Source organism: Conger conger, chromosome 1, assembly GCF_963514075.1.
Source record: "Conger conger chromosome 1, fConCon1.1, whole genome shotgun sequence".
In the NCBI taxonomy this organism is placed as follows: domain Eukaryota; kingdom Metazoa; phylum Chordata; class Actinopteri; order Anguilliformes; family Congridae; genus Conger; species Conger conger.
Window position 1 is genome coordinate 369,911 of NC_083760.1, and position 12,011 is coordinate 381,921.

The 12,011-nt window shown below is 50.9% G+C and overlaps 1 protein-coding gene across 3 annotated transcripts; it reads left to right on the top strand.

Moving 5' to 3' along the window:
* The first annotated feature begins 103 nt into the window (after positions 1-103).
* Positions 104-11,127, top strand: LOC133133338 (syntaxin-12-like). Of its 3 annotated transcripts, none has more exons than XM_061249451.1 (11): positions 104-262; positions 2,546-2,572; positions 2,689-2,830; positions 3,194-3,263; positions 3,573-3,672; positions 4,486-4,623; positions 6,071-6,114; positions 7,505-7,607; positions 7,980-8,052; positions 9,296-9,378; positions 10,223-11,127. In XM_061249451.1, exons 1-11 carry the CDS (start codon positions 128-130, stop codon positions 10,313-10,315), a joined length of 1,008 nt encoding a protein of 335 aa, XP_061105435.1. In that variant the 5' UTR covers positions 104-127; the 3' UTR covers positions 10,316-11,127. The 3 variants fall into 3 exon arrangements, with proteins under 3 accessions (XP_061105435.1, XP_061105427.1, XP_061105439.1); XM_061249443.1 differs by lacking the exon at positions 2,546-2,572 and adding an exon at positions 2,614-2,640; XM_061249455.1 differs by lacking the exon at positions 2,546-2,572 and having other exon boundaries at positions 124-262; positions 2,706-2,830.
* The last annotated feature ends 884 nt before the right edge of the window (positions 11,128-12,011 follow it).

The window sequence follows — 12,011 nt, forward strand, 5'->3', positions numbered from 1 at the left end:
TGTACGGTTCCGTTTGGTCGAGGGCGTCGCGCTGCGCAAATTGTGCGCATATTCACAAATATATATCCTGCATGGAGCAGCTGAGCTGCCCCTGGCTGCCACGGGGGTGGTCCGTGCGGATGTTGTAATGATTCACATACGTCACTTTTTAACGACGTTAGCTTCCGCCAGTCTTGGGGCTTGGCCTCTGACGAAACATCTGCCGATTTGGAGAAACAGAAGCATTTCCACGGAGGTCCTGAAAAAAAAGCTTCTTATACAAGTAGGCCCAAGTATTAATATGCATTTGTGAAACTAATGCACTTGATATATGTGGTGATGAGGCTTTCGATTTGACTAAGTTTACCAGCTGTCCAGATAGCACTCTGTAGCTACGCTAAAAGAAAGCGTGGTTTACCACTATAAACTGACTGGGGTAATGAATGCTATAGCTAGCTAGCTAGCTAGCTCTGTCTGTAGCTAACGCCGGATAACATTGTGTCCAACAGCATAAGCTAATTGTTAAACTGAGGGCAACATGTCCATAGTTAATGTTGTTATTCTAGAGTATGCTATACATGTAGTTTCATTTTGGCTAGTGGCACATGTTAAGTAACAGAATACACACTGATCAGCTACATTAACATTAGCGTGTTAATGATGATGGGGTCTGTAAGGTTGCTAACAGCCAAATAGCTACCGATAGTGGGGCAAGGTAACTTATTTACTGGCAGAAGGTGGTGCCTAACGTTAGGCTATTCTAACAAACTAGATATAACGTTAGCTCCATATGTTTACCTTTCTAGTTTATGTGCCAATTATGGCTCAGTACCATACGTTAGCAGTATTGTTGGCAATTCTGGTTTGTTTTGCTTGTTGATTTGCCCTTGCTTGTGTGCAGTTATGCTAGCTAGCTAACTTTGGATAACTACGTTACTTCAGTCAATATAGTGGTGCAAGTGGGTCAGTATGGAAACCCTGGGTTCCTTTCAGTTAAACTTTTACATCGTCATTCGCATGTTCCTTTGCGTCAGCAGTGCGAATTGAATATGTATTTAAATTACGAAAACCGCTAATATACGCGGGGTGGAGTGTCTCCACAGCTCCATTACAGTTTGAACGTGGGCAAGCCCTACAGAGAAGTATTTCCTGCAATATTGTGGCCTGGTGTAAACAATCAGAAATGTGAGTCTGACACTAGCTAGCACTGTGCTAATAAAACAACACATTCGCTTACTTGTACAGCGTTGTGCTTCAAGCAGCACCTCTCCCCGTCCCTCCCTACCTCCCTTGTCTTTCTGTGATTTACTTTGTGTATCGGTATTTTTAGTTGGCTAGGTAAGCAGTGTTTGGATAGTTAAGTTTGGTCACTTTTGCTTTGTTGTTTATTTGTTTGTTTGTTAAAAATAAAAATAAAATAAAAATAGGCCCTGGTCCTTATCTTTGAGGTACAGGTAGCAGTTGAAATTGTACTTCCCTCTAGGGTCTTTCAGCGCACTTATCCCTGGTTATGGGTATGCACTTTGTTGTATGTCGCTCTGGATAAGAGCGTCTGCCAAATGCCATTAATGTAATGTAATGTAATGTAAAAATATGCGGTTAATAACAATAACAGCCCAGTTAGTTCCGTTGTATTACGGCGATTTTCTTCTGTGACCGCAGCTCAGGAACATTCGGAGCGCAACCGAAAGGCTTTTGCGTTGAACAGTTGCTTTTGCAATACAAGTATTGCGATTCGATACTTCGATTAATGTTCATCATTTGACTCCAGTTAAAAAGTTGAAATCTTGTGCCAAATCAGAAAACTATATACCAAAACCCATTACACCCCAAAGCTCTTCATAAAAAGGCATGTATCAATTAATTTAACCAATGCAGCCTGCCTGTAAGATTGAAAAAAAAAAATGAAAATATAGATTAATTGTAAATTTTTTGAGGAGAAATTAACAATGAAAATTGCGTGACCTGTCTCACTGCAGAACCGCAGTTTCAGCAGTTCTTGTCACAGCAGACCATCTTCTTGGTTTTCTATTTTGTTGTTGAAAGCCTTGCTTGGCTGATCTTGCCCAGCAATGTTGTGTGCTTGGGGAGGGAGGAACGGCTGCTTGCAGACCCTCTGCAGCTCCCGGACTGCTGGGAGTAACAGTGTTGATGTGTCTCTGTGTCTCTGTGTCTCTCTCAGGGCAGCGCTGACCCGCCCCGCTCACAGCCACCTCTGTGTCTCTGTGTCTCTCTCAGGGCAGCGCTGCCACCCCGCTCACAGCCGTCTCTGTGTCTCTGTGTCTCTGTGTCTCTGTGTCTCTGTGTCTCTCTGTCTCTCTCAGGGCAGCGCTGACCCGCCCCGCTCACAGCCGTCTCTGTGTCTCTGTGTCTCTGTGTCTCTGTGTCTCTGTGTCTCTGTGTCTCTCTCAGGGCAGCGCTGACCCGCCCCGCTCACAGCCACCTCTGTGTCTCTGTGTCTCTGTGTCTCTGTGTCTCTGTGTCTCTGTGTCTCTCAGGGCAGCGCTGCCACCCCGCTCACAGCCGTCTCTGTGTCTCTGTGTCTCTGTGTCTCTGTGTCTCTCAGGGCAGCGCTGCCGCCCCGCTCACAGCCGTCTCTGTGTCTCTGTGTCTCTGTGTCTCTGTGTCTCTCAGGGCAGCGCTGCCGCCCCGCTCACAGCCACCTCTGTGTCTCTGTGTCTCTGTGTCTCTGTGTCTCTGTGTCTCTGTGTCTCTGTGTCTCTCAGGGCTGCCGCCCCGCTCACAGCCACCATGTCGTTCGGGAGGCAGGACAGCTACCGCTCGCTGGCGCGAGATTTCAGCTCCCTCATCCAGACCTGCAGCTCCAACATCCAGAAGATCACGCAGAACAGTGAGTCTGAGCCTGGAGGTCTTAGGATCTACTAAACAGTGTTAATTGCTTTTCATCTCCATATCAATGTGTGAGACTCTGTATAATATGTGTAAAGGCCAGTTTAGAGGTGGTCCTGAAACGGCTGATTCCAGCTCTGCCCATCTCAGCACAGTGACCGCACCAAGGAGCTGTTCAACCCTGTTCTTGTTTCTTTTTTGTTTGGTGTGGGGGGGTGGATGGGTGGATGGGTGGATGGGTGGATGGGTGGATGGGTGGATGGGTGGATGGGGCGGGCTTAGGATAGGTCTTAAGGACATTTGAGAAAGTTTTGTGTTTCAATAAAGGAGCATCAAAAGTGAACGTCTCTCCCTCTCCCTCCAGCGGCCCAGATTAAGAGCTTGCTGTACCAGCAGGGCTCTAAGCAAGCCTCCCCCGAGCTGCAGGACAGACTGTGAGTGCATCCAGACTCCATTTCCCATCAGCCCACTCAACACAATGCCAGTGTCACTCAGTGTTGCACACACACCCTTCCACTTGAGAGATGCATAATGAGAAAAACTGCAGTCTGTTGGGAATACATGTCATGAACCCCCCCATTATTGCCCCATCCACACCCCTGACGGGGGGGGGTGTCAGTGACACTGAAGTGTAAGTCACATGACGCGGAGGTGTCGTCACATGACGCGGAAGTGTCGGTCACGTGACACGGGGGTGTTGGTCACATGAGACAGGGATGTTGAGGTGTGTCTCTGCTCTGCAGGCAGCAGGTGCAGCACTACGCAAACCAGCTGGCCAAGGAGACCAACAAACACTTGAAAGACCTGGGAGCCCTGCCCTCCCCCCAGTCCCCCTCTGAGCAGGTGAGTGAGAGAGTGAGAGAGTGAGAGAGTGAGAGAGTGAGAGAGTGAGAGAGTGAGAGAGTCTCTCTGTGCTGTAAGGCTCCTCTCCTCCAGAAGCAGCAGAAGGTGTGTGTGAGTGTGTCTCTGTGCTGTAAGGCTCCTCTCTCCTCCAGAAGCAGCAGAAGGTGTGTGTGAGTGTGTCTCTGTGCTGTAAGGCTCCTCTCTCCTCCAGAGGCAGCAGAAGGTGTGTGTGAGTGTGTCTCTGTGCTGTAAGGCTCCTCTCTCCTCCAGAGGCAGCAGAAGGTGTGTGTGAGTGTGTCTCTGTGCTGTAAGGCTCCTCTCTCCTCCAGAGGCAGCAGAAGGTGTGTGTGAGTGTGTCTCTGTGCTGTAAGGCTCCTCTCTCCTCCAGAGGCAGCAGAAGGTGTGTGTGAGTGTGTCTCTGTGCTGTAAGGCTCCTCTCTCCTCCAGAGGCAGCAGAAGGTGTGTGTGAGTGTGTCTCTGTGCTGTAAGGCTCCTCTCTCCTCCAGAGGCAGCAGAAGGTGTGTGTGAGTGTGTCTCTGTGCTGTAAGGCTCCTCTCTCCTCCAGAGGCAGCAGAAGGTGTGTGTGAGTGTGTCTCTGTGCTGTAAGGCTCCTCTCTCCTCCAGAGGCAGCAGAAGGTGTGTGTGAGTGTGTCTCTGTGCTGTAAGGCTCCTCTCTCCTCCAGAGGCAGCAGAAGGTGTGTGTGAGTGTGTCTCTGTGCTGTAAGGCTCCTCTCTCCTCCAGAGGCAGCAGAAGGTGTGTGTGAGAGTGTGTGTGAGTGTGTCTCTGTGCTGTAAGGCTCCTCTCTCCTCCAGAGGCAGCAGAAGCTGCAGAAGGAGCGTCTCATGAGCGATTTCTCGGCGGCGCTCAGCAGCCTCCAGGGGGCGCAGCGGCAGGCGGCGCAGAAGGAGAAGGAGTCCGTGGCTCGCGCCCGTGCCGGCTCCCGCCTCTCCGTAAGCCCCGCCTTCCGCCTGTCAGTCACAGCCTGCTTATGTCCAGGGTTTTGCTCAATATATTCAGAAGCATACTTTTGAGGAAACGGCGAGCGTTTTGGTCGAGTATGACGCATGGCTTTGCTTTGCCGACAGCACCACGTGAGCGTGTTCACAGGAGCGGAGCGTGTTCACAGGAGCGGAGCGTGTTCACAGGAGCGGGGCGTGTTCACAGGAGCGGGGCGTGTTCACAGGAGCGGAGCGTGTTCACAGGAGCGGAGCGTGTTCACAGGCGCGGGGCGTGTTCACAGGCGTGGGGCGTGTTCACAGGAGCGGAGCGTGTTCACAGGCACGGAGCGTGTTCACAGGCGTGGGGCGTGTTCACAGGCGTGGGGCGTGTTCACAGGCGTGGGGCGTGTTCACAGGCGCGGAGCGTGTTCACAGGAGCGGAGCGTGTTCACAGGAGCGGGGCGTGTTCACAGGCGCGGAGCGTATTCACAGGAGCGGGGCGTGTTCACAGGAGCGGAGCGTGTTCACAGGAGCGGAGCGTATTCACAGGAGCGGGGCGTGTTCACAGGAGCGGAGCGTGTTCACAGGAGCGGAGCGTGTTCACAGGAGCGGGGCGTGTTCACAGGAGCGGGGCGTGTTCACAGGCGCGGGGCGTGTTCACAGGAGCGGAGCGTATTCACAGGAGCGGGGCGTGTTCACAGGAGCGGAGCGTGTTCACAGGCGCGGGGCGTGTTCACAGGAGCGGAGCGTGTTCACAGGAGCGGGGCGTGTTCACAGGAGCGGAGCGTGTTCACAGGAGCGGGGCGTGTTCACAGGCGCGGGGCGTGTTCACAGGAGCGGAGCGTGTTCACAGGAGCGGGGCGTGTTCACAGGAGCGGGGCGTGTTCACAGGAGCGGAGCGTGTTCACAGGAGCGGGGCGTGTTCACAGGAGCGGAGCGTGTTCACAGGAGCGGGGCGTGTTCACAGGAGCGGAGCGTGTTCACAGGAGCGGGGCGTGTTCACAGGAGCGGGGCGTGTTCACAGGAGCGGAGCGTGTTCACAGGAGCGGGGCGTGTTCACAGGAGCGGGGCGTGTTCACAGGAGCGGAGCGTGTTCACAGGAGCGGAGCGTGTTCACAGGAGCGGGGCGTGTTCACAGGAGCGGAGCGTGTTCACAGGCAGAGCGTCAACAGTACAGCTGGAATCTTTTCATAGGCTGCTCATGCTTAGTAGGCAGTGCATGTTCAGGACACAGTCGTTAAGGAAGCAAATTCAGACACGGCCACATTTTCCACTATATGATTACACTCCAGTCAACAGTATGCATGGAACTCATGCTGTTTCAACAGTATGCATGGAACTCATGCTGTTTCAACAGTATGCATGGAGCTCATGCTGTTTCAACAGTATGCATGGAGCTCATGCTGTTTCAACAGTATGCATGGAACTCATGCTGTTTCAATGCAACTTTCAATTACAGGCTGAAGACAGCAGTCGAGATGAGCAGCTTGTTTCCTTTGACAAGTAAGTTTAACTCTGTATGAGTTAAAAACACTCATTCCCCTGGGCCCTGTGTGTGCGGTAGTGATGTTGGGCTGTGTGCGGTGGTGATGTTGGGCTGTGTGCGGTAGTGATGGGCTGTGTGCGGTAGTGATGTTGAGCTGTGTGCGGTGGTGATGTTGGGTTGTGTGTGTGCAGTAGTGATGTTGGGCTGTGTGCGGTGGTGATGTTGGGCTGTGTGTGGTAATCATGTTGGGCTGTGTGCGGTAGTGATGTTGGGCTGTGTGCTGTAGTGATGTTAGACTGTGTGCGGTGGTGATGTTGGGCTGTGTGTGGTAATCATGTTGGGCTGTGTGCGGTAGTGATGTTGGGTTGTGTGCGGTAGTGATGTGGGGCTGTGTGAGGTTGTGATGTGGGGCTGTGTGCGGTAGTGATGTTGGGCTGTGTGCGGTGGTGATGTTGGGTTGTGTGCGGTAGTGATGTGGGGCTGTGTGAGGTTGTGATGTGGGGCTGTGTGCGGTAGTGATGTTGGGCTGTGTGCGGTGGTGATGTTAGGCTGTGTGCGGTAGTGATGTAGGGCTGTGCGCGGTAGTGATGTTGGGCCGTGTGCGGTAGTGATGTTGGGCTGTGCACGGTGGTGATGTTGGGCTGTGCGCGGTAGTGATGTTGGGCTGTGTGCGGCGGTGATGTTGGGCTGTGTGCGGTGGTGATGTTGGGCTTTGTGCGGTAGTGATGTTGGGCCGTGTGCGGTAGTGATGTTGGGCCGTGTGCGGTAGTGATGTTGGGCTGTGTGCGGTAGTGATGTTGGGCTGTGCGCGGTAGTGATGTAGGGCTGTGTGCGGTAGTGATGTTGGGCCGTGTGCGGTAGTGATGTTGGGCCGTGTGCGGTAGTGAGGTTGGGCCGTGTGCGGTAGTGATGTTGGGCTGTCTGCGGCGGTGATGTTGGGCTGTGTGCGGTGGTGATGTTGGGCTTTGTGCGGTGGTGATGTTGAGCTATGCGATAGTGATGTTGGGCTGTGTGCGGTGGTGATGTTGGGCTGTGTGCGGTAGTGATGTTGGGCTGTGTGCGGTAGTGATGTTGAGCTATGCGGTAGTGATGTTGGGCTGTGTGCGGTGGTGATGTTGGGCTGTGTGCGGTGGTGATGTTGGGCTGTGTGCGGTGGTGATGTTGGGCTGTGTGCGGTAGTGATGTTGGGCTGTGTGCGGTAGTGATGTTGGGCTGTGTGCGGTGGTGATGTTGGGCTGTGTGTGGTAGTGATGTTGGGCTGTGTGCGGTAGTGATGTTGGGCTGTGTGCGGTGGTGATGTTGAGCTATGCGGTAGTGATGTTGGGCTGTGTGCGGTAGTGATGTTGGGCTGTGTGCGGTGGTGATGTTGGGCTGTGTGCGGTAGTGATGTTGGGCTGTGTGCGGTAGTGATGACTGGGGACAAAAACAGAGCCAGGAGGAGGAGGTGGCGATCACCGAGGAGGATCTGGAGCAGATCAAAGAACGCGAGACCAACATCCGACAGTTGGAGGTAAAAGCAGTTTGTCTTACTGGCTGGAATTATAGTGGCAGGCTATAGCACATTACCATCGTTACAAGGTATCTTATGTTAGTATTAAGGATACATTGATACATGAGAAAAAATGCACCCAAAAGAAGTCGCATACTCTTGCAAAAGAGGTTCCTGTTACTGTCCGTAGGATTACTGGAGTAATGTATACTGGTGCATAATTCTGATCGTGTGAGTGAGTGAGTGAGTGAGTGAGTGAGTGAGTGAGTGAGTGAGTGAGTCAGTGAGTCAGTGAGTCAGTGAGTCAGTCAGTCAGTCAGTCAGTCAGTCAGTCAGTCAGTCAGTCAGTCAGTCAGTCAGTCAGTCTTTCACATTCCCTCTCTCTGCTCTCAGTCAGACATCATGGACGTGAACCAGATCTTCAAGGACCTGGCGGTTATGATCCATGACCAAGGGGAGATGATAGGTGAGGGAATCCTGGTGCCACCAGGGGCTGTTAACCTCTCTTCCTGTCCCAGGATCAGCTTTCTGCTCATGCAGTAATACTGTACTGCACTCCAGTGCTGATCTCAGAGCAGTGCTTTATGCCGTCTCCTCGCTGACTCGGATAGCATAGAGGCTAAGGTGCTACCTCTTCTGTCTCAGATAGCATAGTGGCTAACATATTATCTCTTCTGTCTCAGATAGCATATAGGCCAACGTGGTATCTCTTCTGTCTCAGATAGCATAGAGGCTAACGTGGTATCTCTTCTGTCTCAGATAGCATAGAGGCTAACGTGGTATCTCTTCTGTCTCAGATAGCATAGAGGCTAACGTGGTATCTCTTCTGTCTCAGATAGCATAGAGGCCAACGTGGTATCTCTTCTGTCTCAGATAGCATAGAGGCTAACGTGGTATCTCTTCTGTCTCAGATAGCATAGAGGCTAACGTGGTATCTCTTCTGTCTCTGATAGCATAGAGGCCAACGTGGTATCTCTTCTGTCTCAGATAGCATAGAGGCTAACGTGGTATCTCTTCTGTCTCAGATAGCATAGAGGCTAACGTGGTATCTCTTCTGTCTCAGATAGCATAGAGGCTAACGTGGTATCTCTTCTGTCTCAGATAGCATAGAGGCTAACATGGTATCTCTTCTGTCTCAGATAGCATAGAGGCTAACGTGGTATCTCTTCTGTCTCAGATAGCATAGAGGCCAACGTGGTATCTCTTCTGTCTCAGATAGCATAGAGGCTAACGTGGTATCTCTTCTGTCTCAGATAGCATAGAGGCCAACGTGGTATCTCTTCTGTCTCAGATAGCATAGAGGCCAACGTGGTATCTCTTCTGTCTCAGATAGCATAGAGGCTAACGTGGTATCTCTTCTGTCTCAGATAGCATAGAGGCCAACGTGGTATCTCTTCTGTCTCAGATAGCATAGAGGCTAACGTGGTATCTCTTCTGTCTCAGATAGCATAGAGGCCAACGTGGTATCTCTTCTGTCTCAGATAGCATAGAGGCTAACGTGGTATCTCTTCTGTCTCAGATAGCATAGAGGCTAACGTGGTATCTCTTCTGTCTCAGATAGCATAGAGGCTAACGTGGTATCTCTTCTGTCTCAGATAGCATAGAGGCTAACGTGGTATCTCTTCTGTCTCAGATAGCATAGAGGCTAACGTGGTATCTCTTCTGTCTCAGATAGCATAGAGGCTAACGTGGTATCTCTTCTGTCTCAGATAGCATAGAGGCTAACGTGGAGAATGCGGAAGTGCATGTGGAGCGAGGGGCAGAGCAGCTTCAAAGAGCTGCGTACTACCAGGTAAGACAAACCACCCACATCCCCAAACCACCGTCTGACTCGCAAATGCTGGCTGGGCTCGAGCAGGCCAGTCAGTAAAGATTTCAGTGTGCTTATGGTGATTATTTCCCCTGCCCTATGTGACTAGCTGTCTCTCTGTGTGACTGGCTGTTCTCTCTGTGTGACTGGCTGTTCTCTCTGTGTGACTGGCTGTCCTCTCTGTGACTGGCTGTTCTCTCTGTGTGACTGGCTGTTCTCTCTGTGTGACTGGCTGTTCTCTCTGTGTGACTGGCTGTTCTCGCTGTGTGACTGGCTGTCCTCTCTGTGACTGGCTGTTCTCTCTGTGTGACTGGCTGTCTCTCTGTGTGACTGGCTGTTCTCTCTGTGTGACTGGCTGTTCTCTCTGTGTGACTGGCTGTTCTCTCTGTGTGACTGGCTGTTCTCTCTGTGACTGGCTGTTCTCTCTGTGTGACTGGCTGTTCTCTCTGTGTGACTGGCTGTTCTCTCTGTGTGACTGGCTCTTCTCTCTGTGTGACTGGCTGTTCTCTCTGTGTGACTGGCTGTCCTCTCTGTGACTGGCTGTTCTCTCTGTGTGACTGGCTGTCTCTCTGTGTGACTGGCTGTTCTCTCTGTGTGACTGGCTGTTCTCTCTGTGTGACTGGCTGTTCTCTCTGTGTGACTGGCTGTTCTCTCTGTGACTGGCTGTTCTCTCTGTGTGACTGGCTGTTCTCTCTGTGTGACTGGCTGTTCTCTCTGTGTGACTGGTTGTTCTCTCTGTGTGACTGGTTGTTCTCTCTGTGTGACTGGTTGTTCTCTCTGTGACTGGCTGTTCTCTCTGTGTGACTGGCTGTTCTCTGCTCCACAGAAAAAGTCACGTAAGAAGATGTGCATCCTGGCGCTGGTCCTGTCGCTCGTGGTTACCATCCTGGGCATCATTATCTGGCAGGCCGCCAAATGAGCTCCTGCCTGCGCTGGCTTCTCATTGGCTGTCCTCTCAGCCGGGAGGCGGGGCATTGTGTCTCACCCTCCACAGAAACGCCTGCATCACTGGCTAGCCCCGCCCTCCTGAGTCACATGATCTTAAACCACCCAATGAGGGAGGAGACTGAGCGCATGGACTGTACTTAATGCCACACCCCTCCCCTTCTCTGATGTGTGTGATATGTACTGCACTAAACTAAACTCCATCTGACGCATTCTGAAGAGCAATGATTATTCTGATTGTTATCATTGTAGTTATGGTGCAGGTGTCTGTAGGACTCGATGCGGTTTTGGTATCATGTACATAAATGCCACCGTGGTGCTTCTGTCCATTCCCTGGCTGGAGTGTCCCTGTTCTGCTGTGTGTCATGAGGACCGTCATGGTGACGTTACACTGACGTTACACTGACGTTACACTAATGTTACACTGACGTTACACTAATGTTACACAGCGTCTCCCCTCCGTCTCTCATTCCCGCTGCTCTCCTTCTCTCATATTCCTACTGCTCTCAGCTGTTGGCAGGGTGGGTTACCTGGGGCTCAGACTCATTTCATGTGGTTTAGTTGTACATGTGCCCTTTAGCGAAAGTGTTTATTATTATTATTATTATTATTAAGTACCCATTACTGGTACCAAAATATGAACTTTCAGTCTTAAAAAATGCTAAACAAAAACAAAAAAAAAAGAAGAGAAAGGAAAATCCCACCATGTTTCTTTACGTAAACCTGAGTTTTACTGTATATATACACATGATTTATATTAGAATATTAAAGTGAAAATGTCTTAAACTATGTTTTGTTTTTTTGGGGTTTTTTGGGGGGGTTTTTTTGGGGTTTTTTATTATTTATTTATTTTTCCCAGTCTCTGAGACAATGGACGCCCCGTAGCACTGCAGTTACTGCAGAAACAAAATGGCCGACTAAAACCTTTCAATGGCTTTCTCTAAACACGACACACAGACACCAACACCACACAGACACAAATACTATTGTCCTTCTTCCCTGCATTCAGTTCTCCTTTAAATATCCCTGGATTTCATCACTCTGTGCCTCCCCCAGTAACTGCTGTAACAGGGGTGCAGCGCCTTGCGTCTGAACCCTCTCTTATGTGCACTACTTCAGTTCTTTAATCCCTTTACACATACAGTACTCCATCAAGCTCAGTGTGTTAGCCATGGCTCGGGATGGGCTAAACCTCAGTACTGACCAGCAGGGCTGTGAAGGAATGTGGAGTGTGCGATCTCTGTGGAGTGTGTGATCTCTGGAGTGTGTGATCTGTGTGGAGTGTGTGATCCCTGTGGAGTGTGTGATCTCTGTGGAGTGTGGAATGAGTGATCTCTGTGGAGTGTGTGATCTCTGGGGAGTATAGAGTGTGTGATCTCTGTGGAGTGTGGCGTGTGTGATCTCATCTGCACCAAAGCTGGACAGTTGAGGACTGGAAAAATGTAGCCTGGTCTGATGAATCTCAATTTGGGCCATCAGCATGAATCCATGGACCCAGCCTGCCTTGTGTCAACAGTCCAGGCTGGTGGCAGCGCTGTAATGGCTACCAATCAATCATTTTTAGCTTTCATTCAGGAAAGGCTTCAAACATACCCCTCCTCTCCTTCCCCTCCACTGCCCAAACAATGAATGGAAAATAAATAATTATATATTTTTGACTGTATTACTCT

Bases quoted from the DNA above. Each gene is read 5' to 3' on its own strand.
- LOC133133338 (XM_061249451.1), top strand. From the start codon at position 128: ATGATTCACATACGTCACTTTTTAACGACGTTAGCTTCCGCCAGTCTT. The intron at 263-2,545 runs GTAGGCCCAAGT...TGTGTCTCTCAG, and splicing joins AAAAAAAGCTTCTTATACAA to GGCAGCGCTGCCGCCCCGCT. The intron at 7,608-7,979 runs GTAAAAGCAGTT...CTCTGCTCTCAG, and splicing joins CCAACATCCGACAGTTGGAG to TCAGACATCATGGACGTGAA.